Here is a 27,974-nt window from a genome sequence, read left to right as displayed (position 1 = left end):
GAGTCAAAACTACTGTTCTTGTGTCTCCATCAATAGCCAAGCTTGCCAAACCAAGCTCATTAATCCATCCATCCATCCATTCATCTATTAGTTCATCATTTCATCCATTATTCTATACCTTTTTGAGGACCTACTGTGTGCTAGACACTGTGCCAAGAAATAGCAAAAAATTCATTGATGCTGTCATGATGATTCCCATCCCTCCAAGGAAGCGCTGGTATGAATTCCTATTAAGCCAGGATTACCACCCATGAATAATTTCAGCATATTTCTTGGGCATTCTCAACGTGCCTGAGACTGTGTCTTTAAGTAGTTATGATCTGAGAGAAAAGGTAAACTAGACAGCTAAGTGAAAATATACAAAGTGGCAAGTTTCACAAGGTACAGGTTTGAGAATTTAAGAGGATGTGAACAGGACAGAGACTTGTAGGGTTTTGGAAGGCTTTTTAAAGAACAGAAAAAGAGAGTTCCTTCTGAAGGCTGGGCATGGAGTGACCGAGAGGAGCTGGAAGAGCATTTGGGGCTGTCGCTAGTATCTTTGAATACTCTGAGTTGTGCTTTGCATAGGTATATATCCACATGTAGAGATATTCACACACTTTTATTTAACCAGGAGTAATGTTACACTGCAGGGAGAGAAAGCACAATGACTGGGCCACCAGGGAACCACATTTTCTCTACACCCAAGCTAAACACACAGCACCTTCACCACAGCTTTCTTACCACTGATCCCTTATCCTCCTGCTGCCAGGGGATTTGAGAGTGTAAATAACACAGAAGCTAAGTGGTATTATCTGCCCAAGTCCCTCAAGGAGCAGTGGAGAGGAAGCCCCTCCGCCTGCTGCTAGCTGCTTTGCAGTAAGGTGGGCTCTGCGTGCCAGAGCCCAGCCTCGGGGGCCAGCCTGGCCAGAACCCCAATTTAGAAGGACGCATCCACTGCCTTGAGCAAGCTCCTGGAGAATCTGGGCTGGGTTGCAGCAGTGCAACACACACACACACACACACACACACACACACACACACACACACACACACCCCAATTATGCCCCTGCTGGATGCTGAGGAAACCCTTCTGCAAATAAAGGGGCAGCACCTGCCAGCCACCCTGGTTTTGCCTATGGATTCTCCTCATCTCAAAAGCCTTCTGCCCAGCACTGCAGCCAGACTAAAAGACCACTGTTGGAGTCATCTGGGAAAGTCCCACTAGCCCAGAAAGGGTCAAAGGTGCTGAATCCCCTTCTCCCCAAACCATCACCTGTCATGGCCCCAGTTTGCTAGAGAATCTACTCCTGAGACTTCTGCTTCTGTTGTAGCAACGCTGCCCAGTGACTGGGGTCACCTTCCAGCAAGTCCTGTGACTATCAAGGCTACTGAGGCCATTGGGAATCCCCTAGTGCCACACCCTCATATCACAGACAGAGAAACTGACAGAGTTGGAGGCTTCCCCAAGGTCAAAGAAGGAATTGATAATAGAACTCAGGTCATTTGCCATAGTAACTCGGGATACTGAAGTGTGTAGTAAGTGTTTTCAACAGTTTAGCAGCAGAATCTTGGTCCTGACCATGACCCCTGAGCAGGTATACCAAAGAGCTTGGGCTCCCTCACTTTTCTTTGGGGGATGAGCTGCCCACTCTGTGTGTTTCCATGAACTAAGAGAGTTTGTGGTTTTTCAGCTGCTGGCCAAAGTTTCTGAAAACAAATAGGGAGTTTTCCCTACTACGGACAGGGCTAAAAGCTTGCTTCATTCATGGTAAGACCCTTGCCTTCTTTCTGTCTTGGTTCTGTGCCTTAGAGAATTCCACTTGGAATCCTGTGATGCTCTGCTATCTCGGGGGTCTTGGGCACCTGTTCTGGGACACAACTTCTTCATCTCTTTGCCATCCTGTTTCCAGTCACAAGAATTCCAGAAAGTCCTCCTCAGGAAGAACGTAGCCACCATCTGATCTTGGCCTCTCTTTCTTTTACAAGAAAGAACCATTTCTGTCCTCAAAGCAAAAGCTTCCACTATAACCAGCGACTATAAGTTCATGATCAATTTCCAGGCAGTGGGGGTTAGTTGAACTTATCAGTTGGTTATTGCTTCTTTTCCTAAAAAAGTCATTGTATTCCTATGGTGGATTTTCTAAGATCAAGTTCTTTAGGTTCAAGTGGAATCCTAAATTTGGGAGCTACTGAATAAAGTTGTTAATGCTTGTAATTCTGGAAGTTAATACCGAATTCTTCTGGCAAACTATTTGTATGTTAAATGAGGTCTGAAGGGCTGTTCGAAAATGTTGGGCCTAGCTTGTCGCCCCAGTTGCTCACTTCCTGTGGACACAGTCTTTGCTTCCTGCAGGGTGCTGGGCAGGTGTTTGTGGGTTCACCAGCAGGAAGGGCTTCAAGCAGTCAGGAATTGCCCTGTCTACTGTAGTGGACACTCATGTGAGAAAAAAGCCCCAGGTGGACAAAGGAAAAGATACACAGCCTCCTGGGACCTGGGATAAGCTAGAAATCTCTTGACTCCCCATTGTTTCTGCAACTCCCTGCAGAGAGAATAACCTGAACTCAGAAGGCTTTGATGATGGCTACTTCCCTGCCAGAGCATCTGTTAGCCGCTCCTGGGCTCCATCCAGTCCTCCTTTGGAGAAGTGGATGAGGGAATCTTGTTCCCATTCCCACCTCCCATGCCCATAGGCTCACTAGGGTAACCTTCTCCACAAACAGAGCTCTTGTACACCCAGATGTGCCTTGCTAACCACTGCCTCTCAGGCATCTGCCCACAGCTGCCGTAAGGAGACCCACACTTTCTGGGGTCGGATTTCTGATACCAGTGCCCTGAAAGATATCAGTTCCTATTCATCAGGGACAGGAGGCCCATTCTAGGGACACTGCTGATCAGATTCTAGTTGTCTTGAGTGGTGGCCCTTTACTGCAGTGCAAACCCAGAGAGCACGGGGGCGCATCAGAGCTCAGAGAGGGGTACAGCAGGGAAGGGCTCCTCAGCCAGCAGCTCTCTGGGGACTGTGCTCAGTGTCGGCCACCAGGAGAACTGGATTGCATGGTTCATCCCAGGAGCACTGAGTGAGAGAGGGTCCTCAGGGAAAGATGGAGGAGAGGAACAGGAGGGAAGAGAAAAAGTTCAGCAAGGATCAAGAGGGGACAGGAAGGGTAGGATTTTCACACGCAGCAAGTAGCAACATCCGATCCCAGCCACACACCTTTGGGATTGGAGCAACCTGAGTCTGTCAAGTAGCTGCAAATCCTTTCAAGACAACCTTTTAAAAGACAGCTGACCAACAGAGAGAGGACCCAGTGGTGTCAAAGCAGACAACTGCAGGAAGGACCTCAGAACACATCAGAAAAGCCTAATGGAGCATCTCATCATAGTAGAGCCCTGAGATTGGAGGAATTAAAATAACTTGTAAGGCATTTGATCCCGACCTGTCCACACTGCTGTTCCTACCACTTGATGGGCCCCTTGGGAACTTGGGCATGAAAAGAGATTGATTGTGCTTGGGGCTACAGTTTTCATGCTTCCCTTCATTCATGCCCTTTGCTAGTCTCCTCCCATACTGACTCTGGGCCTACCTGTGTAACTTTGGCTGGTGGGACAATGGTTAACAATGTAAGCAGAATCATGTAAAAGTGTTTGTGCATTTCTATTTGCTTTCTTGGAAGAGTCTCTGCCTTGAGAATTAGCCCAGGCTGTTCTGCTGGAGAATGAGAAAGTGCATGCATGGTACACAAAGAAGAAGCCCCAGCCAAACCCATCCTAGACCAGTTAGCCCCAGCCAAACTTCTGATAACTGACAGAAGCACGAGTATCCAGTTAAAATCCATTGAGCCTACCCAGGACCAGATGACTCAAAGACCTGTGAAAAAACATGAATTGCTGTTGTTTTAACCACTACATAATGGTAGGGGTACTTTGTTACATAGCAGTAGCTAACTGCTACACCTATAGTGGAAAAGCATAGTTATTAGTTATTCAATCCAGGGTAAACCACTTATTTTAGCTCTCTAAACTCTCTTGCACTAAGGAATGAACTTAGCTAGTGATTTTTTTGGATTTAGTTAAAACAACAACTGATATTACCACCACCACCCCATAGTCAGCAGGTCACACCTAATAATGGATAACTAAGTTCCAGAAACAGGGCTAAACCCTTTATAGGCATAACCATGTAGTCAAGTCAGAGCCATACTACAGATTGTCCCCAACTTAATGATTTAGGATTTTTTCAACAGTACAGTAATGCAAAAGCACTACACATTCAGCAGAAACCATAATTCAGATTTTGAATTTTGATCTTTTCCATGACTAGCACATGAGATGGTGTTCTTTCAAGATGCCAGGCAACAACAGTGAGTTGCAGTTCCCAATCAGTCCCATGATCACAAAGGACACCACCCAAAACCATACAGTGTGCTGTGTTGCCACGACATTCAGTAAATTACATGAGCTATTCAGCACTCTATCATAAAAGCAGTTTTGCATTAGATGATTTTGCCCAAACATAGGTGAATGTAAGTGTTTGGAGCACACTTAAGGTATGCGAGGTTAAGCAATGATGGTAGGTAGGTATATAGTAAGTGTGTTTTCAACTCACTCTAGCTTCATCAGGATGTCACCCATTGTAGGTTGGGGAATTTCTGTGAGATTCTCCCTCCAAAGCACCTGAAGCTCTGTCAAGCTACCAGTAAGCAACCTGATCGTAGTCACATAGAGGCAGAACTGGACCAAAACTTCAATTCTAGTTGATATCCAAGCTTGTCCTCTTGAGTGGTGCATCAAGGCACAAATGAGACTGTCCAGAACCTGAGTAACCCTCTTTTGACAAAGTGCAGAGTCTAATGAATGATAAACTAACCCCCTTTTCAGGATCCAACTGGCACGTGGAGCATGCTGAGTGTTACACCTGGTATTCACAGTGTCTGGCCACTAGTTAGGGACCCTGCATTGGGAGGTGACAACTTCCCAACCTAGACGTATCTTGAAGATGTCACTTTTTCCAAAGCACAAGGGATGCATTAAAAGTCTGTAAAAACCTGAACTTTGAAACCATTCTTTTGCACTGGCAGTGCCCAGCGTAAGGAGAGAGCTTATTCTTGTCCTATAGTTCATCATCCTCATGCCAAAGGGATCAGCAGGAAAAACCTCGAGACCAGGCCACATTCCCAGTGCTTGGATGTGGCCAAGAGATTCCCAAGAAATCCAGACTACACCCCAGAGAGAATCTGAACCAGAAGATCTGAGGACACTTTCCTAGCCAAGCCAGACATTCAACGTGGGCTCCAAATTCCCAGGTCCACCACGTGACCCAACTCTTAGGTGACTGAGCTGGGTCTTAGGTGAAATTCATGTCTCCGTTTCTTGGAGCAGCACAGCATTTTGCTGGCCAACCTTCCTCTGGAATCCCAGAGTGACTCGGTTTCTAAAATATCAGGTCTCTAAGTCAGAAGAGTGTTTTTTAAAAATCTGAAATTGACAGGCGGATTTTACAGCTTTCCAGAAACCTCTTTGGGTTCCACCTCTGAACTTTAAAACAACAATTTTATTTTGAGAACTGATTTATTCATAAGTAAATAGGATACAGGGTGGGTGAAGTCAAAGGAACCGGGAGGCAGTTATTGGATTTATCAGCACAAAAGCCTCACTGTTAAAGGCAGCAGAGGCTCTCCCGTCCCTGTACCTTTCAAAACTAATATGTAACCATATCTGTTTTAAAAGAGTGATTCATTTTCCTACCATCGCCTGCAAAACTCTCTTCATCCCCACCACAGGAAACTTGAGTCTGATTTTAATGAGCTTCAATTGGAATGTGGCCTTTGAAAAGTAGTGCATTTGAAAAGATGGAACATTAAATTTTGTAATGATGTAAAACATCTTCAATTTTTGACAGGACAATGGTGCTTATTGTACTTTATGAGTCCACTGGCGATTCAAAGGTCACTTTGTATATGACTCCACAGACAGGGGCAGCACTGAATGAAAATTAGGTTACATGTGATCAGCTTTATTATTAATCAGACGAAAATGGATTTTTAACATTTTTCTAATGAGCAACAGAGAAGGAAGAAAATACCAGGAATAAAACTACCGAAGAAGGAGAATGGCCGAGCCTTAAAAATGTGCCAGGGCCATATCTAAAAATGCGCTTTAAATCTAAAATACTTAAATACTATCTCAAGGAATAAAATGCAGCTGCATATTTTTATGTCATAAATACATACAAAACTGCTGAAATACCTTCTCTAATTTACTATCTCTGTCCTTTGTTTATAACTAACTAATGAACTGATTCTCTGCACAGTATATTACCAGGGCCCCCAAGAACACTAGGCTGGGTGAGGTTCTGTCACTATTTCCATGATAAATCCTGTTTTCCAGGGGCTTATAACTCAGCGGTAAATATGTAATTCAGACTAAAACTTGGCATACAAGGCCTCAGCCAGGAAGCAAATTTACGCTACAACCACTACTCCACCCCCATTTAATTTTTTAAAGCTTTTCTACGTGTGATATTTTGGCATTGAAGAGATGAGATATTGAAATAAAGGAGAGAGAAGAAACAATAAATAAATGCTCAAGAGTTGGTGATTTTTGTTTTCATTTCTTATTCAACTCATAAAGCTATTTTTCAAGATACTCTTTGTGAAGTATATCCAAGTATTTATAAAAAAAAAATTAAAAAGACTTCAAATTCCCAACAAATAAAATCTGGCCACAGAGGTATATTTAAAGTGCAGCTCTGAAGGGACATGCCATCAAGGAAACTGAGGCAGAGACAGGCAGGCTTGGTGGTGTGCTTTCCTGAAGTGCCTGGTCCTCTCAGCTGACCTTCCACCTAGAAAGAAAGCGTCATAGGGACGAGAGACAGGTGAGGATGAATGCACACAGTGAGTCACAGCAGGAAGCAGGGGAGGGAGTAAAGATGGTGTGGCGCAGCAGGTCCCCCACTGTGAACAGAATCTGGCTGTGTGGCCCACAATGTCAGGTGTGAAGGTGACCAGTGTAGATGCTGCCCCCTGAGAGTACAGCACAACCCTCATGCAGCTAGCGAACACCTATCTGTCTCCCCAAGAGGTGAGAGAGGAGGGTGCTTAAGAAGACAGAAGAGAGACTGAAGACAAACCATGAAACCAGGACTCCCAATGTCAAGGTCAGGGCTAGGGACTGGGGAGAAGGAAGCCTTTGGTCAGACCTGAGAGAGCAGAGGAAGGAGAGGGACCGGTGGGGGCTTCAGTCAACAGAGGACACACATGCAGACTCCAAGGGCATTGTCCTATCTGTAGGCCACTTGTTGCGTCACCACTGATACCTCTAGGAGGAGCTGCCGTCATTGCCTCGATCATGGTCGCAGCCTCCTCCTTGCCCGCTTGGACCCCCACCTCCATCAGGCAGCACAGTCCAGATCATGTCTGGACACTGCTTCCCCCTTCCCAAGACTTCTCATCTTACTGGTATAAAAGCCATGGTCCGGACTGCTGTATAATTTCTGGGCCTGGTTCAAACAAAGTGTGAACTTCTGGGTGCCTGCTCTAACATTATTAGGAATGTCAAGACTGAGGCAGTAGAACATTGCACCAGGTGCAGAGCCCCTCTGAGCATGGGCCTGTGGGACCCTCACCTGCGAAGGTCATGGCTAGCGTCCTTAGGGTATCTTCCAAGCCCTAGGCCACCTCCAGGGCTCATCCCTGGCCCTCCTTCTTCATGCTTTCTCTCCAATGTTCCTCCAGCTGGAGAAGCTATAGGTCCTCGCCGCCATTCCCTCATCTGGACTGTGCTTCCCAGATCCTCCTGCTAACTCTCTGGCCTCCTTTGAATCTTTGCCTGGACACCACCTCACAGACCTTACCTCTCACCTTACCCTTTAGGTAGCAGCAGTCTGCCCCAGCACCCCCTGAATTCCTTACTTGCCTTGTTTTTCTCTATCCTCATCTCCCCTCTAACCTCTTGGCTTTTTCATTTGTTGTCCAACTCTTTCTCCCAGAAAGGGAGCTCCCTGCAGGTAGGGAAGGGTTTTTGTCTCTTTCCTTAACCTCCCAGATATCCAGCGCCTAAACAAGGGTCTGGCACTCTGAGCCCTCAGTATTTGCTACCTGAGCAAGCACGGGGAGATGTCACCACATCTTGCACTCCTTTCTCTTGCTGCAGTAGATGGCATCTATCTGGGCCCACAGCACCATCTTGGGGACTGGATGTGGACGCCAGTCACCACTGACTGAGCCCTCCACGGGAGGGATGGATAAGCCATTTCAAGACATGCCAATGAAGTCTTATCCCACGGGAGGAGCTGTTTGCAGAGGGATGAGCTCTGACTCCTCAGGGCTCAGGTTACAGGTCTCTTTTGTACCCTAATGACAAGAAGAGTGCCAGGAATAAGAGAAATGTGCAATAAATATTTGCTGAATGACATCATGAATAAATGAATGAATGAGTGAGTGAGTAGACTTAGCTGCACAGGACCTCCTTGACTTTGTTTCCTGTAAGCTCAATAATCCCGAACAGAGGTAGAAGTTGAATAAGCAGAGGAAAACTAGTGTAGACCTGTGCCAGTGTGGATGTGTCTGCATAATGTCACACCCGGATGACAACACACAGCTGCCAGTTTTCCTTCTATCACTTTTCAATGAAGCTCTAAACTTTACTAGGTTCAAGTCATGCTATAGTTTTCACCTAGAAAATCAGTCCAATAGAATATAGCAGAAGTCAGGGAGTGAATTCCATTGACTTAAAAATATTTATTTTTATTTTATAATATGAATACACAGGCACATCAGCAGCAACAGCATCACCATGACCATCACCATCATCAGGATGAATTGCCTAAACTCTATTCTGTTGCTGTAACATGGCCTCCCCCATCGTGAATTCCTCACAGCATGGTGCCATAGGGGCTCCAAACTAAATTACCTAATTCCATGCAAGCTCCCATAGAAGAGCTCTGGATCTCTATGGATCCAGACAATTGAAATCAGAATTGTCTAGTCATTCCTTTCTACCTTGAATTCTCCTCTTGCTCTTCCAGCCCATCGTCTTTGGCTTGGCCTTGGTGAAGGTCAGTGCAATCGGGACCAAACATTGGTTCTTGTTGAGCACTCTCTACAGACACCTAAGGGCCACCCTCCCCAGGGAAGATTTAGCTTAGTGATAAGAGCCAGCAGGCTTGGGAGCTGCACATCTGAACACTTCACTACAGAAGAATTCAGCTGGGTGCCTTGTCCCTTGGCTCAAACAGTCTCTTCTCCCAATTTGAGTTCATATTTATCCTGACCCTATGGCCCCACTGCAAATACAGAATGTTACAAATAATTTTATGGAGGAAAAAAAGCAGCTCTTCCACTTACCTTCTCAATTTGAGAGCAGATAGGGTGTTTTAAGGTTGCTATATAGTTCCTAATTTTCCCTTTTAATATAGGGAAACAGATATTGCTGCAGCTAATATGAAAGGTGGGCTACCCCTTGCCTCCCACGGAGGCCAGAACAGCCTGCAATGCAAATAACACAACTACCAGCTTGGAAAAGAAATACTAAAAAAAGATCCAGAAATAGCTATTCATCTGAAAGCAGTTTACAGAGACAGGAACAGAGATCCTGAAAAGAGAATGGAGCTGCCAATCTTAGCAATGGTGTCCCCTGTACCCTAGAGTGACAGCACCTACCATTTTGTTCACCATGCTGGAAGGTGAAGAAGAGGCACAGACCCTGGGACTGGCTAAAGTCAGAATGAGATGGAACTTTATAGCCACAGACTGATCTGAGAAGCAGTCATCAGTAGGAGTTTGTCTACCTTTCTACAAGTTTCCGTTCGCCAAAGAAACTCCAATTGCCTAGGAATTGGCCCATATTTTCCAGGTGACTATATGGGACATGGCCATGGAGAGTCTCAACTAGCTCTAGCTCTTTACATATTAATACCTAAAAGGAAAACTGAGCAGGGCATCATTCAAAGAATGGACTCTGTTGGGGGCAGTCTCAGTCTGTGGAGATGAGACACCCTCATTGTACAAGCATTGAAAATGTCGGTTTCTCAGGATGCTGTGTCCAAGATCACATGACTGATTCTCTTAGTGTCTACATCTCTTCCCACTCTGGAATGGGGTCAATATACAGAGATTTCCATCATGGCGTCTCTCCTAGACCCAGTCATTTTCAGTGTGGCTATCCAGACTTAGAGGAAGCCTCCACGTCCCAGAACAGGTAGAGGTACTCCAAGACACTAAATAACAGCCCAGCGTTGGGAGTCAGGAGACCTGGGCATCTCACCCTTCTTTTCAAAAATAATGCAGGTCATTATTCTCTCTTAGAGCTTTAATTTTCCCATCTGTAAAATGGGCAAGTAGCTCTGCTTCTAGCCCTGTTTACCTCTCAGAATCATTGAGAAAACTGAATGAAGCAGGATACTTGGGAAAGTCTTGGGGTGCTGGTTACACATGCAGTGAGCCATGAGTCCCTTAGAAGCCCTCCTCGTTCCCTTCCTTTCCTGTCTCATGGTCTTTGTCTTTGCCATCTCCTCTCTCTACCTGGCTGGCTTTTATCAAAACTTAGGTCTCTCCCCAATGCCCCCCCCAGGCCCTCCCTGACCGGCAGGGTCTACACGCCTGACCTTCTCATGTCACTTTCTAGTCCTGTCTTCATCTTCACCACCTTCATATCACTTTCTTCAAGCTGAATCGGTATCAGGCATTTACCTATTATCAGTGTCCCCCACAAAATGTAAGCCCCATGAAGATGACAGTGATGTTGACTGCTTTGTTAGTGAACATCTCCCAATTCTGGAACAATTCAATATGTGCTAAATAAATGAACAGATAACCATGCTCATCCCCTGGGACAGAATCTTCTCCTTTCTAAAAGCCTTGGAGAAAATGCCTTCTCTTCATTCCCTGAGGGAAAGCTGATGGAGAGGGTGAGGTTGGAGGTTGGAGGCCACAGCAAACAGTCTTTCCAGAGAGGCCCTCCACTCACCGTGTGATCTGCCTCTTATATCTCCTTTTTACACATCCCACAATGCCTCCCTGCTTGTTCTCCCATTTCATGACCTGCTCTTAGGACAGGGACCTGGAACCTTAGTGTGACCAACAGTCCCAGATTCTCCTCTTCCAAGGGTGTGCCAGGGTCAGCCTGATTCCTTCAGTTCACATACAGAGACAAACAGACTCATGAACTGGGAGGCAGATAGATATTTTTGCATAGAAGAGTTTGTTTCATTCTTTATTTATTTTTTTTTTTTTTTTGGAAGAGGTACCTGGTTCTAGCCAGAGATGATCATGCAAATCCAAATGCTCAGCCTGTTTGAGCCAGGGTTGAGTCTTACTCTTGTTTCTATCCCCCTGCAGTAACAGTTGCCCTAAAATGCAAGAACAAGCCACAGAAACACCTCCTTGCTTGGGTACAGATCCACCAAGAAGAAGCTGCCCCAGAAGGCAGAGTAATGGCCACTTAAGAGGGACCAGGTTGGACCTGGAAAACAGCACCCACCCTTGGCTACATCTCTGGTTCTGTGATCAAGTTCAAGTCTTCTTCCTGATCTGCCTATTGAAGATCACCTCTAAGATCACTGCTCTCTCTGATAATCTAAGAATCTTTCATTTCATTATAGAGGACTCTATGAATTAAAAGAAAATAGACCCAGTGACCTGCTGGATTATCAGAGGTACTGTGGGAGAGACTAATATGTCTGGTGGTACAGGCTTGAGACTCTGGGATGAAGCCAGATATTGGAGTCACACTGGTCAGTGGGCATGGAGAAGAAGGGGAAGAAGGTAGTCATGGAAAAGATGAGAGCAGTACAGGGCCAACACCAAGAAGGTCACGTGCACCAGAGATAGGCACTCCATCCCTCTGAATCTTCAAAGCAAAAAGTCCTCTTGTTTGCTGTGGATGGCTATGCTACTGCAGGGGGACACTCTTTCCAAGATGCCTTATGTGCTTTGTTGTAGTGGACACCATGATTCATGATCCTCCTTGAAGAGGGTGAGGGCCATCTTCACCCTTCCCCACGGACATGCCTACCAAGGAGTTCTTTTTTGGTAACCTCCACCTTTTGACCTCATCAAAGTAGACCCTCAAAGGCAGTCCACCCTCAACTAGTTGCTCAATTCCAACTTCCAGAGAGACACCCCCCCACCAGAATGACCCGACGGGGGGCACAGTCTGAAGTGGACCTCCTAGAGACACAGTCCCCAGGCCGCCTACCACTCCCTTTCTTAGGAGCGACTCTTCTTAGAAGAGTGTCTACAGGGTTTCTTAAAGAGGGAAGCATGCTAAGATATAAAAATGCTAAGAAAAAAAAGAAAAGAAACAGGAAAATGCAACTGTTAAAGAGTCTGGCTGCAAACAATTCTGCCTGCGACGCCATGGAAGCAGCTAGGCGTGCGGCGGGCCCAGCGTGAAACCCACTTGCTTTCCTTTGAGGAGCAGGGGGACAGCTGACCGCTTGTCCGCAGGATGTGTTTTGATAACTCCCAGAAATGAGAGGGTGTTTTATGGGAGGGTAATTGGGCATAATTCCCTTCATGACTTAGAGTCAACAGGCAGCTTCTACAGCTGGCCCTTATTTGGTACCATCAGCCGCAAATGCTATTTTCATGGCCAATTTATTAAAGACTCCATGTTTTTTTGAGGAGACGTCACAAACACAAAAAGGGGTATATTTATTGATATGTTTAAAACATAGGTTTTTAACTCGATTCCTTCTCCCTTAAAAACAAAGTAAAGAGATAGACAGATACAATTATGTTCTGACTGGTTTCCGCCAGCCTGCCCAATGGGAACGTTTGTATATAGTTCTCAGTGGCGCTGAAATCCGCTTAGGAAAGCAACAAGTCCTTTGTTCTGTTGACAACAGTTATTACAATTAATTCATTTTGTGATTGGTACTTGCGCTGAGTGACAAGGTGTTATTTTACCTCAGTAAAAGTTAAAGTGGTAATACCTACGTGCACAAGAACGTCGCAGGCTTGCTATCACTCAGGGGAGAAGAAAAGGCTGGCTTCGGGCTGCCTGCAGAGCTGCCACCCTCTCCACCCCCAACTTGCTGCTCCGAGCTGGGATGAATGTGCTCCAGTACTCAGCTAAAAGTTTCTGCCTCCAAAAGGGGCACGGAGGTTCCTGCAAAGTTTTGCACAGAGGCCTGAGATCCAAAGGTGACCTGACTTGGAGGGAGGGGAATGACATGAGCTGGAGGACAAGCCTTGTCACCTGACTGAACATCATTTGTCCATCACGGAATTTCACTCTCACTGGAAGAATGGTTCTACTACCGAGCATTGGAATTTCTCAGCTTTGGCACTATCGACATTTGGGGTTGGATGATTCTTCTCTGGGCTTTGTCTTCTGCATTGTAGGATCTTAATTAACATCCCTGGCCCCTACACATTGGAAGCCAATGGCACTGCCTAGTGCCCCTCCAGACAATGCCAGATGTCCCCTGGGGAAGATAGTTGCCCCTTGTTGAGAACCACTACCATATGGTCCCCTGAGCTGTATGTTGTGCTGTAGACAGAAGATTCCAGAACCCTCCACTCACTCTGATCTCATCTCAAGCTCTTTTAGGAGACTGGCTACCCCATACAAACCAGAAGCAGAGCTACAGTAGGACAGGTCTGTCCAAAGTCCCCCAAAAGAAAGGGCACTGGAGGATGATGGGCTTTCTGTACCATCTGAAAAATGTGGATGATAGAGAAGGAAGAACTAAAGACCTCAGAAAGATAAGTCCAAGGAGACCATTTCAAAGGACACTTTTCCTGAGACTCTCAGACTACCTTTAGCTCAGATGACCTAAAAGGCTACTTTTTGGTTATTGAGACTTCCACTTTCACCAGAGTTTTCAAAAATGTGTAATATAACAAATACCTAAACACAAAAATATACTGAAGAAAATTTATCTCTATTCGTTTTTAGGAATGTCAACAACCAGGCTTCCAGAAATTCTGGTTATCTGAGTGCTCTGGTGCCTTCTGGGTGAGAGGTTAACTCCTCTCTTCTCCTGTATTCCTATTGGCTGGACATCTGCCTTTCCACTTCACTTCCTTATGTAGCTACATGGAATCTCATCCAGGATGGGGTGCAGGCAGGGGCAAGGCCTCCTAGTTCTGGGTGAATTGTCTCGGGAAAGACCTGAAAATGTTTTTCTGGAGAGAAAGGAGTGAGGTACAGCAAGGGGGAGCAGGTGACATGTTCCTGTGACCTGTGCCCCCACCCCTTCCTCTAAATAGTAGCCCTATTAGTTTCCTGTAGCAGATGTTCAGTGGCAAAGTCCCAAGTCCTTGGTGGCTTAACCAGGACCCCAGTGTCAGGACTGAGGACCAATCCTTCCAGCTGCCCAGAGTCCTGCTGAATACAGCCAGCCAGGTGACATCTTTTTGGATATGACCAGTCCAGCAGAACTGAACCAGCCCTGTATATCTGCCTTGGAAAGCCATTGATAGGGTACCCTGGAAATCCTCCTGATTTTTTATGTTTTATTAACAGTATTTATCACCTTCTCAAAATCAATTGCATATTTTAAATTAAAACAAATGACTATTTCTAGACTAATCAATACTTGCATCTTTGCCTTTTAACAAGTAAAAAGTTGAATGTAAAGAAATCCTCATCTTTGCTCCCATCAATTCCATTTTAATATAATTCAATATTTAATAAATATAATCCTCTTTGTGCAGAACAACGTCATAAAAAATGCAAAAGATTACATGGTATCCAAGATCTCGTGAGGTGGAAAATGTTTCCTCACGGCCCCCATGAACTCCCAGCCCGGATGCCTTTTCCCTCTCTGCACATATCAGGAACTGTTTATTCCTATTAAGTCTAAAAAAAGGGTTTATATATTTAATGATTCTAAAACCAAAATGCTACCTACTATCTGCACAATTGCCATTTTATCTCTTTAAACTTCTCCGGCTTGACGTTTTTAAAAGGGCAAAAGCAGAAAACCCTTCTATAATACCTAATTTGTACATCTGCGGTTTCCCTCTGACTGGCACAGGCACCATATGTTTTTAATTATCATAATAGCCCTAAAGAACCTGTTCGGTGGGAAACACATATGATCCTTTTATTACTGGTTTGTAATTTAAACAGTTTTAACAGAAAAGGTCTGGCTATAGGGGAGTGACAGGCTCAAAGGCCTAAGATCCCAGCCACTGACCTCTGGAAGCTCAAGTTCAGATCCCACCCACCGAGGGGGACCTCCTTCCCCTGCTTGACAGAGGTAATTGGTCACATGTGAAGCGGCTCTGTGGGACCTTAAAAGACATAATCTGGGATCTCCAGTGACGCTGGGTTTGGGGCAGAGCCTGACACCATGAGAATAAGGTTGATAAATATTATCCCAGTTTGACCTCTGTCGCCGTCGCGGTTGGGGGCTGGGCCTGCAGCAGCGCTGGCCAGGAGGGCTTGCTGCTGCCCTGGGCCACCCACTCTCCATTCCTGCAACTCCTGCAACCTGGACCCAGGGAACTATTGCAAGGTGAGGGTCAGGTTTCCTGAAGCCCTTTGACTACTCTGAGGGAAGAGGGGAGGCGACAGGAGTTTTATTTTGTTATATTTTGTTTTGTTTTCCTGAGGCTGGGAAATGACTGAAAAAAAAATGCAGTCCTAAGAAGCATTGATTTGCATCCTGCAACATGGAAGGACTCTTGAGGCTGTGAATGTGTCCTTATCATTTTTGGAGAGGTGAGGAGGGCACTGAGGTCACATGGCCAGGCCAAGACCACTTGGGTCACAACCAGCACACCTGGTCCTCCTACCCCCATCTCATGCCCTGCCCTGCCTTTTCCTGAAGGGAAATTCCTAGATTCTGTTTGTAATTGGAATTTCTGATTTGAATCGCCCCCATTCTCTTCTGGGACCCGGAGTTACAGGTTGGCAAGAGCTGGCTATTTTTATTTACTTGTTGGTTGTTTGGTTAATTTTCCATGCATCTCTAAAGAGTAATAAGGGCACAGGAGAGTGACAGCAAGAAGCGGGGACACTGAATGAGTGATCAGAGTTCTCCACTATCCAGCTTTGAATTTCACCTTCCTCTTATTTGCTGGTGATCTTGGTTAGGGCAAAGAACATCCCTGTGCCTCCATATCCTCACGTATAAAACAATCATGTCATTACACTTACCTCGTGGGATTTTTATGACAATGAAAGGAAAGTATATCATTTGCATTATCATCTATATGGGACTGAGAATAGGACATGACCCTGGCTCACAGTAAGTACTTATTATTTTAAAATAAACTGGGAAGGTTAGAAGGATAATTCAGAAGATCAGATCCTGCTGCTAAGATTGCTGAGGCCATTCCTTGGGCATAAGGTGATTATAGGGGAAGAGCCATATTCAGCAAGCCAAGATACCCCAACTAGCTGGTTTTTGAATGGAATAAAACCTCTGGGTTCTGTGATTTCTGGGTCACATCCCACAAACTCCCAGGATATGGGGCAAGGGCATCAGGAGTCATGTCTGAGGTTTCCCCTCTGTTGTCCAAATACCAGGCCTGATTCCACTTCACGGCATGAAAGTGTCTCTTTTCCACCACAGCTTGGTTTGCACATCTGAATGTTACTGTGATATTTTATGACTTTTATTTTTGTTTGTTTGCTGTTGGTCAGAACCTGATATTGAAAATGCAATATACTTGAAAAGTGGTATAAGGTAGTTGATAATATTAATTGCCACTGTCTTACTGAGTCTATGCTATTGCCTGTCTTGGTGCTTAGCATCCAAAAAGTCCTCTCCCTGATTCTGCAGAGCAGTCATCCTCTGACCTCATGTGCCACTGACTAAGTTGAGGTTCAGCAAGGTCCCCTACGGTAGGAAGATCATGGCTTGAAGAGTGGGGAGAATTTTCCATGGAATAGAAAAATCACTGGGTACGAGTCGCCTCACTTCTCTTGGCCTCTATTTTCTCATTTATAAAATGGGTCTGACAACTGATGAGTTTGGTACTGTGGGATGACTGGGAATCTAATAGGAACAGAGAACCTGGTAATTTCCAGGACTGTACACCAAGATGGGCCAGCGCTGTGGAGGCCCTGCTGTCTCCAGAGCAAAACCCCAAGTAAGTCAGGTAACAGGGTAAATCTTCCCACTCCACCCCATCTGTCCTGTTCTCTCCTGGGGTCAGTTCATGGAGGAGGCATTCATTTGGCCAATGCTATTCTTGAGGAAGGTGGGAGGGAGTTGCAAGCCCTGATCTGGCTCCCCAAGTGACCCCAGAAGAGTCAGAGGAGGCCCCGGGTTAAGTTAAAAAAAAGAGAGAGAAAGAGAGAGGAAGCTACACAGCTCCCACCCCAGAAGGGTTGCTTGTTCCCTTTGGCAAGAAGAGGACCAGATGGCCACACTCATTTGAGATGTCAGCGGTGACCTCTCCAGTCAACACATAGCAAGTGCATCTTAATCAGAGTGAATCCTTCCTGTCCTGGACAAGGCGATTGCATGGACCCGCCCCTCAAGGAAGCGAACCTTCCTAATCACAGGATGCTTGGAGGGGCTGCCCGGACCACAGCCCCCGCCTCACTCTGCGGCCAGCAGTGACCACCCCTGCCTGCCCAGTGCCAGCCGCTGAAACGAAGGCACCTCCAAGTTTCCAATCCTAGGAATAATAACGCACATTACTTCCATCCCATCTGCACCCAGTGAAGACCGAGCAGCGAAAAGAGCATAAAACACAAAGTTCCCACAGACAACATCTGTCTTAGTGCAAACAATGGACCATTATCTTGTAAATAATTCTGATTAAGCTGCAGCATTTCCTCCTGAAACTAGCGCTGGGGAGCAGGGGGGAGGAGGGCACAGCTGAAACTCCAGGCCGAGGCCACCAGGTGCTGCACTTGGGAACCTCACCCGACCTTCCCTGCGCCTTCCCAGCATCCTCACCTGGAACCACAGAGCGCCTTGTTCCCCTGCCCCCAACCAGCAGGAGGCACCAGCCAGACCAACACCCTGACACGTCCCGTCTAGGCTGCTTCCAGAAAAAGGTTTTCTTCTGCCTCCTTCCTCTCCTTTCCCCTGGGTTGGTTCCTTCTCCTCCTCTTCCTCTCCCCTGCCTTCCTTCTCGTCGACCCTTCCCCCAACTCTCTCCTCCCTCCTTCTGCGTGCTTCTGTGGCTCTCATTTTCTGGCCCTTTTTGACCTGGCTTCTTTTATGGTTCTCTTTCCCTCCTTTCTTCCCCTCACCCCAAGCCACTGGGACTGGGTCACCCCAACAAAGTGGGAGCAGTGTCCAGTCTGGGGATTTCAAGATTTTCAGACCCCAAAGTGTTCTTGGCCATCTCTCTAGAGGTCCTCAGCCCTGGAACCCACTGGTGTCTTCCTCTCAATCTGGCAAGGTATCCTGCCAGTGCCAACCCGCAAGTCCTCTTTCACCTGTGTCCGCCAGCATGGTGAGGTCAGGCTGCCAAATTCCTGCCCCGTCACCCACCTCATGCAGCGTCTCCTGTTGAAAACTGGGGACTTGTCAGAACCATCCCCGATATTGTGGAAATTCAGGGGTTTAACCTGTGTAAATGAGAGGCAAGGGCATTTACCTCAAAGGTCTCAAGAAAGTTCCCCTAACAATTTAAAATAAACAATTGTCCTGAGTATGATTTAGAAAAAACAGATACTTCAAGCCCAAAGTTTTAATGTAAAGCAAAAGCCACACGGGTATGAACTGCTCAATTAGAGTCATCAGGGGTAAGTGTCCACACATCCCAACGATAGGACCATTGGATCCTCCTGTAGTTTGTCCCACAAATCTCCAGATATGTTCACTGTGGATATGGGAAGACTCCAGCTGGGCATCCAGACACAGGCCTGCAGGTAGTGAGTACGGATTGGCAAGAATGAAGGGGTGCATGCTTCACAATACCTATCCAGACCCTCCACCCATTTGGCAGGGTCTTGGCAGGTTCTGGGTTTAGATTGGAGCTCTGCCTGGGACCTGCTTAGCAACAGAAATCCTAAAATATTTGAAATGAGGGTGACTTGTCAACCTCCAAGTTCTTCATATTCATTTTATTCTCTTAAGGGTGCACCAGCGTCCCATCTGATCCACAGCCATACTGAGGCAACCAGATTAGAAAATGCCTGGTCAAGACATTTGGTGGAAAGCCAAAAGCCAATGGTTTCAGGGGTTCACACTTGGAGCTAGTCCACACTGTCCCAAGCTTAGGGTGCTTGCTAACCCAGAGCGATGCGGAGTGACCAAGGGAACGCTGAGGCTGGGTCAAGAGTGGAAAGGCCACATGTAGGGAAGGAAGTGAACGTGACTATTTCTCTGCCCATGCCTGCTAGATGCCTCTTAATATCTGTGTCCTCCCCCTCTGAGAATCACTGGGCCTGTGTGTTGGGTGGAGGTGGCAGGGACAGGTCACACATATGCAAGATGGACACACAGGATTGAATGATGGGTAAAGTGCCTGAGGAAGCCTCAGTCATAGTGCAAAACATCTGCTCAAGCTCAGTTGTGAACTCAAGAGGTTGAGAAAGAAAAAGAAAAACCTTTCAAGGAATTGGCTTCTTGCACTTCCATGAGGCTGAAAAGTCCAACCTCATTGACCTCCTCTATTGCTCTCCTTTTTTTTTTTCCCCTATTCTGACTAAGTTCTAGGATCAAAAGAGGAAAGTCTTCAATGTTCTTCTTATGATATAAATAAAAATAGCCCCAGGTATTGCCATGTGCCATGCCCCATAATAATAAATGTTCTTGTCCAAACTGAAGTTCTGCATTGTTCTGGGTTTGTGGAAATATCAATATGGCTCCCACATCCCAGAGTCCCTGCTGGAATGAGCATTCATGAGTACTTGAGGACCAATAGGGTACTAGAATATCATCTGAAAAGTTAAGGATAAAAGTGTCATGAAGGTCAGACATAGAGTTTGAGAGCTGCCTCCTCCTTTCATTGAGAGGTACATGTTGCCCAAAGAAGAGAAGCGAGTTGTCTAAGCCCCTTGGAGCGTGACTGTTGCTAGGTGTCTGGTCTCCTGACCCCAGGCTGGATGCAGACCTTCCCATCCTCTACTGAGCCTGCCCCTAAGTTGGAAGGCCATGTACTTCCCAAGTTTTAAAATCTGCAGTTCACTCCACACAAGGAATCATGCAATACACACATTTGTTCTCATGCTTGGCTCTGTCAGGTCTGTGACCTTCTAGAGTGGAGGCAGATAGGTGTGAAAGGGTTCTGGTCCAGGGGTTGCCTCCCACTCGTGGACACTGTCAATGCCCTACCCTTTCCCTTCTGATTACCTGGCATACCGATAGCCTCCTGTTTCTCTTTGCCATGAGAAAAATGCTTAGCCACAGGGTGGGTTGCAGTGACCCTCAAATAATGAGAGATGCGGTACCGGTGGGTAAACTGCCCAGCTCGGTGGGTAAACTGCCCAGCTTCTACAGTGCTCGGTGGCATAGTTCTGCAGGGAACTCCACAAGGTACCTTAAAAGGTAACTGAAAAGATTAATCCCCAGTCCACTCCCATGGTGATCCTCTTGTGAGCACACCTGTGTTGGCTTTCACCCTCTGTTTCCCTTCCCTATCCCCCGATCATGCTTCCTAGAATTGCCTCCCACATCAGCTACTTGCACCCAGGTCCTTATCTAAAGACCTGTTTTTGGACAATTCTAACTGTGACATCAAGGGAGTCTTGGAGAACTGAGAAGATTAATGGCTCCTCTCCTTGACAAGAAAAGAGTTTAGCACAGTGTGGACCCCTAATTACCCACCCTCAGAGGCCGCTCTGCCTCCCAGCAAAACATCCACCTCCAGCCCTTCCCAGGTGTATGGCCTACCTCAGAGTGGTCTGTTCTTGTGGTCAGCCCCAGCGCTCCCCGCAGGACATACACAAGAGTAGACTCAAACCCAGAAAAGTGACTTGTCCATCATATAAAAAGAGCAATAATTTGGTAAATTAATCACAAATTTGCTCTCCCCGCTTGGTTGCCTTTCTCCTTTTATGTGGATAATTGAGAGCATATTATGTTAATTTGACAACAACAGAAGTTCAAAAAGGAAACTTAACCTTGGGAGCAGCGGGTTACCATTAAATGGGTGTGTCTGGACAACTCCACAAAGAACATGAAAGACAAACTCCTCATGAAGCCAGCCAATGTCTGGGTACACAAATGGATATTTTTGCTAATGAAATTAGCTGTGCAGAGTTCCCCAACTTTAACCTTGAAAATGCGCATTGTTTGCTCAAGAGGCAGAATCTGCTCATGCAGAGACAGTACTGCCAATGTGCTGCTGCGTATTTAGGAATGTAATTTAATCACCGTGAAGTTTCTTTGAGAAAAAGTGACCAGATGTGTGCAACAGTCATGCCCCAGAGTTTAGATTCTCCCCACTCCATCAGAATATCTAAATTTCATTAAAGCAAACACACTTCCAAATACGTGTGAACAAAGAAATGGACTTGAAGACTCTGCAAAGCACCTTGGCATTCATGGTCTCTGGAATCTTAAGTCACAGATACCTCCTTGAAACTCTGGGGGTCCCTATATACCATAGACCAGTGACCATTTAAGTGATGTTTATGTTTGCCCCAAATCTAAATCCAAACAAATGGGGTTTGTTATCACCCTATGTGGGGTTGGGTGGGAATTTGCGGGGAGAGTGGAATCAGCAGGAAACAGAACTGTCAGCTCCTACGCAGAGCTTTGAAGTGAAGTTGTCTCATTTTGGAAGCTCAAATTCAACCAGCTCTCTCAGAGGAAGCAGACAGGATGTTCCCAAGAATATTCCATTGGTGAGAAGGGAGTTGTTACCCAGAGGTGGGGGGGAGGAGGAGGAGGTGGGAGGGGTGAGGGAGAGAGTGCCCTGTTTGAGGAAGGGGCATCCTGGAATGGGAGGTGGGGAAGAGGCCGGGGCTGGGTTCATAAAAATGAGAGAATGAGAATTCACAGAGGTCTCCTATAAACTTGAGAAGTTTTCACTGGGGATCGACTCAGGAAATATTCCCTGCTTTGGAAGAGGAAATGCTCCCCAGTCCTTGCTTAGGGACTCTGGTAGGGGGGACTGTGCCCCCATGAAAGGAAGAGAGAACAGCAGGTGCCTGAATATACAGCTCCAGGGAGTCTTCCCGGCTGTCGACACAGGGGCTGGGTGATGTGATCCTTCCATGTCTCTTTCCTCCCTTGCTCTTGTGCTCCCTCCTCCAATTCCCAGAGCCTGGTACCTCAGGCTGCACGTGGGTCCCTCTGAACAACCTCCTAGATGACTGTCCAAACCAGCAGGTGCCATGGTGTGCCTAAGGCTCCAGAGAGTGTACAGAGTGACCACAAATGATGAACAACACTGGGGACAACATGCTCAACCCTGGGCAAAGGCATCCCCCAAAAGGCTTAGATGAATGTGCCCCATTTTGTACCCCACTTCTTTCAGGGCAGTTCCCAGACTCAGGTGACACTGGAAATAAAGATGATTCTCTCCTGGAGTCTCTTTCCTTATGCAAACTCCGCTACACACTGGTGGAAACTGGCCCTGCTTGGGCTGTGGCCATATGGACCTAGGGCCTGTCTGTGAGGTCCTCTTCACTTTACCTTTGCTGGGCTTTCTGGGATTGGTCACATTTTCTATGGGAACCTACAATGTGTGCTCTCGGCTTCACCTGAGTGGAATCAGATAACAGTTGAGGGCACTGAACTCTGGGAAAGTTCTACAATCTTCTTTAAAATTTCTATTTTTAACAGGTGATGTGACATATGTCTATAATCCTAGCCACTCCAGAGGCTGAGGCAGGAGGATTGCAAGTTCAAGGCCAGCCTCAACAACTTAGCAAGTTCTTAAGCAATTTAGCAAAACCCTGTCTCAAAAAAATAAAATGGGCTGGGAATGTGGCTCAGTGGTAAAGTGCCCCCCTGCTAAAAAAGTTCTATTTTTCATTTGGAGTTTTCTTCACATCTTTCTTAGACTTAGGATCTGTCATTTGTCACCTCTTCTTCCAAATAAGAGACAACCTGATACTGTACTGTGGTCTTTAGGGTCAGGATTGCTCAACCAGTTTTCATGAGAGATATGGGAGAGAATGTTTCAACCAGTCAAACAATAAAATTTTCCTGTTGTTAAGGCCAAGTTTGTTCCAAAGGACATCTCTGGACTTCAATTACCCTGTTGGACACTATTTATTTGGGGAGAGTGAGTAATAGACTTGGAGCTTCAGATTCTCTGCCCTGATCCTACAGGATCAGTTAGGCAAAGGAGCAGGGATATGCATGGAATTTAGCCATTTACAAAACATACCCAGGCAAAGAAGATTTGGAGACACCTTTGAAATGGCAGGACTGAAAAATCCAGCTCATGGACAACAAAACCAGGCAACACAACCAAAAAACAAATTCCTTCCTTTCTGTACCTCTCTCCATCAAGAGGTAGGGTGGGGGAAGAACAGGCAAGAGCCCATTAGGAGGAACACATGCATGACCAGCAAATCTCAGTGGAACAAAAGTAGTCCCAAACTCCTCTAATCCTGAGTTTCTTTCCATGAAAACTGCCTTCCCAGGATGAAAAGGAAATGCTAAGACTTGCAGAAGACGGGCTGGCTGTGAGCAGTCTTTTCCATGTCTGGGGTGGGGCAAAAGTGGCCTGTGGTCTCTGTGCTCAAGGCTTCCCCATCTGTGGGTCTTGTGAGTGGCTGTGGGGTCCAGACAGAGAGATGGGCATGTGTCCTCTGGCTCTCCCCGCCCCCCCGACCCCCACAGTCATCCCACCCACATGAGGAAGTTCCTTTCCTTTTTGCCTGTTTAGGAATTGTCACTTACAGGGCCCACCTTAAGATGGGTGGGTCAATGCAACAATAATTCCCTGAATGTCCTGTTGGGGCTTCCGACAAAGAGAAGAATGTCCAAGGGGCGAGGGGGTGTTGTGGAATGAATTAACATAATGACTCAAAACTGCACTAATGTTTCACAGCTTTTTTTTTATTAGCAATACCAAGATAAGTTATTGAAGCATTTTTAGTATTGTTTTACATTCCATTCATAAATGACCTAACTTGTAACTCGGCATACAGCACACTTAAAGATATAGTTTGACACTTATTCAGAAAGCTACAATTATGATAACTTACATGCCTTCATTACCAGGAACACCTTAATATATCTTCTAATTACTTCAACAATACTCTATTCCAAAGCACACGATAACCCAGTACAAGTTTACACATTTTGCTTCAATTACCAGTTTTTAGTTGTGAATGTCAAGGTGCTGTTTGCTGGAATTTTACTGTCTTCTGTTCCTGGTTAATACCACAACCTGACACAATATTAAACTAGCAATATTTCTGCTTAAATACTATGGAGAAAGATAATTACTGCACTTTTCTGTATTCTTCTAAAGTGTTACAAAATACAGGACAATCAGACACAAGCAGTAATGCCGACGAGACCATCAAGGAGCCCACCTGTATGAGCTCAGGTGAGCTGGCAGAACAGAAACCCCCCTAGCCAAATTTTTTACAGGTATAGGGGCCTGCAATCCACCAGCATTTGTTGCTCAGGATTTATGACTTTGAGGGAATTTTCTTTCTGTTCTAAGCTTTTGCAATCCATGACTAATAGTGGAACATATGGGGCAATATTTTTAGCCTCCCTGATACTTTGCTATATATACTGTAGGTTGGTGTGCCGTGTGTATACACATACCTATGCCAATAGTAATTATTTATTCAACACACATATGTGTATACGTTCTTCTCTTGACTTTACACGATTAACAAGCTGCAGATAACCACCGAGGAGCACGAACAGACAAGGGCAAGTCCAGATAGACCGACTAGGACAGGGGGTGTCACTTACCTGCAAGAAAATGTGCAGATTCATTAAACAATCCAGAAATCATTTGAGCTAGAGGCATTTGAAAGCAAGGGCAGGGTCATATCCCCTAGTTATTTAATGGAATACTGACAATAAAGCAATATTTATAAAATTTGTTCCTTCCATTGCTGGCGAAAGCAAGAATAGTCTACATGATTAGAGCAGGTTGGCAATTAGACGTAGAGGTGCTGCTGATCAGTGCTAAGTAATAGGAAATAATTATTATTTATTTGAAATCTGGGCTTTGCATACAACATCTAAAAATTCAAAAAGAAAGAAATAGATTCCTCCAAAAGCTAATAAACATGTGGCCTGAATCTGGATGATTGTCAGTTCTAACCATCACTTCCGGTCAGTAGCCTAGGGATAAGCCAAAGCTTAACCCCAGGGAACCTGCATAGTGTAAGACATCCATGGGGTCACACTGTTCCTATTCAAGATGGTGGTGACTTGGGCTTCCTTGGAGAGTTTATATTTCACCAGGGACAAGAGGATCTGTTCTCACCATACTCTCTCCGCTCAACACACCCTTCTTCCTTCCCAATCTTAAGTCTTAAGTCATATATATATATGAAGGTGTGTTTTTTTTTTTTTTTTTTTTTTTAAAAAAAAACTTGGATGTTCTCTTCTCCCTCCCAGGCTTGATTGATCCTGGGCTGTAGGTGTCACGCAATCTGAAGGGAACATCGACACAGCAACCAAAATTAATGCTACCAGAATTTTCTCCTGCTTCAGAAGCACTGTTGATTCAGACAGTAGCTTCTGGAGCCAAAAATATGCAGCAAAAGGAAAGGAACATAAACAAGGCTAAATGTCACCAGTGTTTGCCGACTTACAGACACCATCCATTTGTTTGTTCTGAAATGACGAGTGGACCATTTGGCAAATACAATGGTATTCGCACAACAGTTCTGTCATCCTGCAGTGCAAACGACATCACATCAATGGCATTCCCATTTAATTTAAAAAGAGGGATGGGGAGGAGGAGAAGAATGCCGGAAAGATTTTGGAGAAGGCTGCCATCTGAAGGGGCTGCCTCTGCATCCAATATGGTGCACGGAGCACGGCTTTGGATGAGAGCTGAGGAGTGCCCACCTGGGGGTTCTTGTTGCTGTAGGAGATCTGAGGGGGGGCCTCACCTATGTTTTGTCCCACTACAGTCAAAGAGAAAAGTTTTTGTAGGCTATTTCAAGACAACCAGCAGAGGCAGAGCAGGCAGAATGGATTGATGATTTGCATAAATTTAAAAGTTTCTGCCTTTGGACTTCATGACAGACCAAATGGTCCTCCTTACTGGATCTAAAAGCAGATCCTGGACACCCATTAAGACTGGAACCATGGAGAACACTGACTACTCTGTAAATGATCGAACTAGACTGAGTGCAAAATGGTACTTCATCCAAAGACTGAAACCAATCCATGTGAGAATCAGTTCATAGAGAAGAGAAAAGGAAAAATAATCACTCATCTGGCTTTAAGCAAAGCAAGGCAGCACTGAGACAACAACAGAGATCTCTGGGTCATCCACGCTCCTGGGCTAATTGCCCTCCCTTGGGTTAACATGTCTGTAGCCTGGGCTCCCCCACACTTGGCAGGGTGGGATGTAGTAGTTCTCTTTCTGTGCAATTTTCCCAATTCAATCTCCTTTGTTCATTGAAACCTACTGACTTCAGGGCAACAATCTAGATTGTTCTTCAAATCCAAAAAATGAACCAACTGCCACAGGCAGTGCATCAGTCTACCAAATCTACCAAATGCACACATTTGATTCTCAAGGTATTGCACATACCTCATCCATGGTTTACCTTGAGTTTCTAACTCATTAGAGACCTCAACTATTTCTTGGTTAAAGATGGAGGGGGCCAGACTTATTTTCTACCTATAAACACTTGCCTTTTATCAGGCATAGAATGAAAAAGTTCTAACCATGAGGATGAGATGTTATCACAAAATTGCCAGAATCTCCTTCAAAGCTAACTTTCCTATGTACCAAGAAATAGCTACCAGCAGTGTAGCTTGGCAGACATGAGGATATAAAATGTGCCTCTAGAACATCAATGGAAAGTAAGATTGGTGCTTGCTTAGTGCTAAAGGGACTAATGCAACTAAAAGATTGGCATCATTTCCATGTAAGAGCCTCAGGTGGACACTCACCTCTGCAAGGTAATACACAAACTCAACTGGGGAAACATTTATCCAAGCTCTTTTATGTCTACCATCTTATTCCTTTCCTACATTTTTGTCCATCCATGAAGAAACAGGCTTTCAGGAAGCCAAGACAGAGTTATACCATCTTCTACTTTTGTGCACACTGGCTGTGATGGGGGTGACTCTGGAATGATTCCCCTAGAAACATCAGGTAGAGATGTGGCCTTCCAGAAACAGGTAGAGCAGGCCCATCTGGGTCTACAATTCCTCTGTCTCTGGAAAGTCTCTTTGGTTTTATGTGGCAATAGATGGAGCCCTGAAGTTACTGATATGGTCCTCCCTGCATAGACTCACTGTCCAATGGAAAAGCAGAGGAAGGTTTCTGTACCTTTTCAGTAGGAAGGTCCATGGAAACACATCCTTCTTTACACTAGAATGGGGGATGGCCAACTAAGACCCATGGACCAATTTCAGCCTGGCTCTATTTTAGTTCACTAAGTTGTATTGGAACAAGTCACACCCTTTCATCTATGTACTATCTGTGGCTGCTCCTGTGCCAGTAGGAGTTGAGTAATGGTGACAGGCACTACATGGTCTGAAAACCTAAAATATTCACCCCCTTTAAGAAAATATTTGTTGACCTCTGATTTAGAATATGTAGCTGGCAAAACGGTGAATATTTTCCAACAACGAAAGTTGAGAAATCATAAAAGGACCAGAGTCACCTTTGAAGAGAGTTCAGTTTGGATATCCTGGTTCATCTCATCACACATTTTAGAGTACATGATATGTGAAGATGTTTCAGTTGGCTGTACTTTTTGGGTGGTGGGTTCCAATGTTCTCACTGCTACAAAAGTCCAGCAGACCTTTATTCCATAGTCGCAGGCATAATTTGAATCAGGGAAGCCAGTTTCTCAATAACCTGAGAATAAGTTGGGACTATTGGAACTATTTCTGTGGGTGGCCTTGCCTTCTCACTGGCTCCCTCCTGAGCCTGAGTGGGTCATAGCAACCACTGAGTGTTCTAGTAACCACTGCACACATAGACCTCATGTCCACAGC

General features: G+C 45.6%; 1 protein-coding gene across 11 annotated transcripts in view; it reads right to left on the bottom strand.

Moving 5' to 3' along the window:
• The window catches only part of ZNF536 (zinc finger protein 536), a 431,821-nt gene that overhangs the window by 115,852 nt on the left and 287,995 nt on the right, over positions 1-27,974 (bottom strand). Inside the window, exon 8 of one of the 11 annotated variants that reach the window (XM_079117610.1) lies at positions 23,859-24,746. The exons of the other annotated variants lie outside the window; for them this stretch is intronic. Within the exon in view, the coding sequence (XP_078973736.1) occupies positions 24,739-24,746 (8 nt within the window). The 3' untranslated portion in view covers positions 23,859-24,738. Of the gene's footprint in view, positions 1-23,858; positions 24,747-27,974 lie in introns of those variants that run through there. 11 annotated transcript variants of the gene reach the window in all.

The sequence above is a fragment of the Sciurus vulgaris genome (genome assembly GCF_902686455.1).
Source record: "Sciurus vulgaris genome assembly, chromosome: 17".
NCBI lineage: Eukaryota > Metazoa > Chordata > Mammalia > Rodentia > Sciuridae > Sciurus > Sciurus vulgaris.
This window is presented reverse-complemented; position numbering and strand designations above follow the sequence as displayed.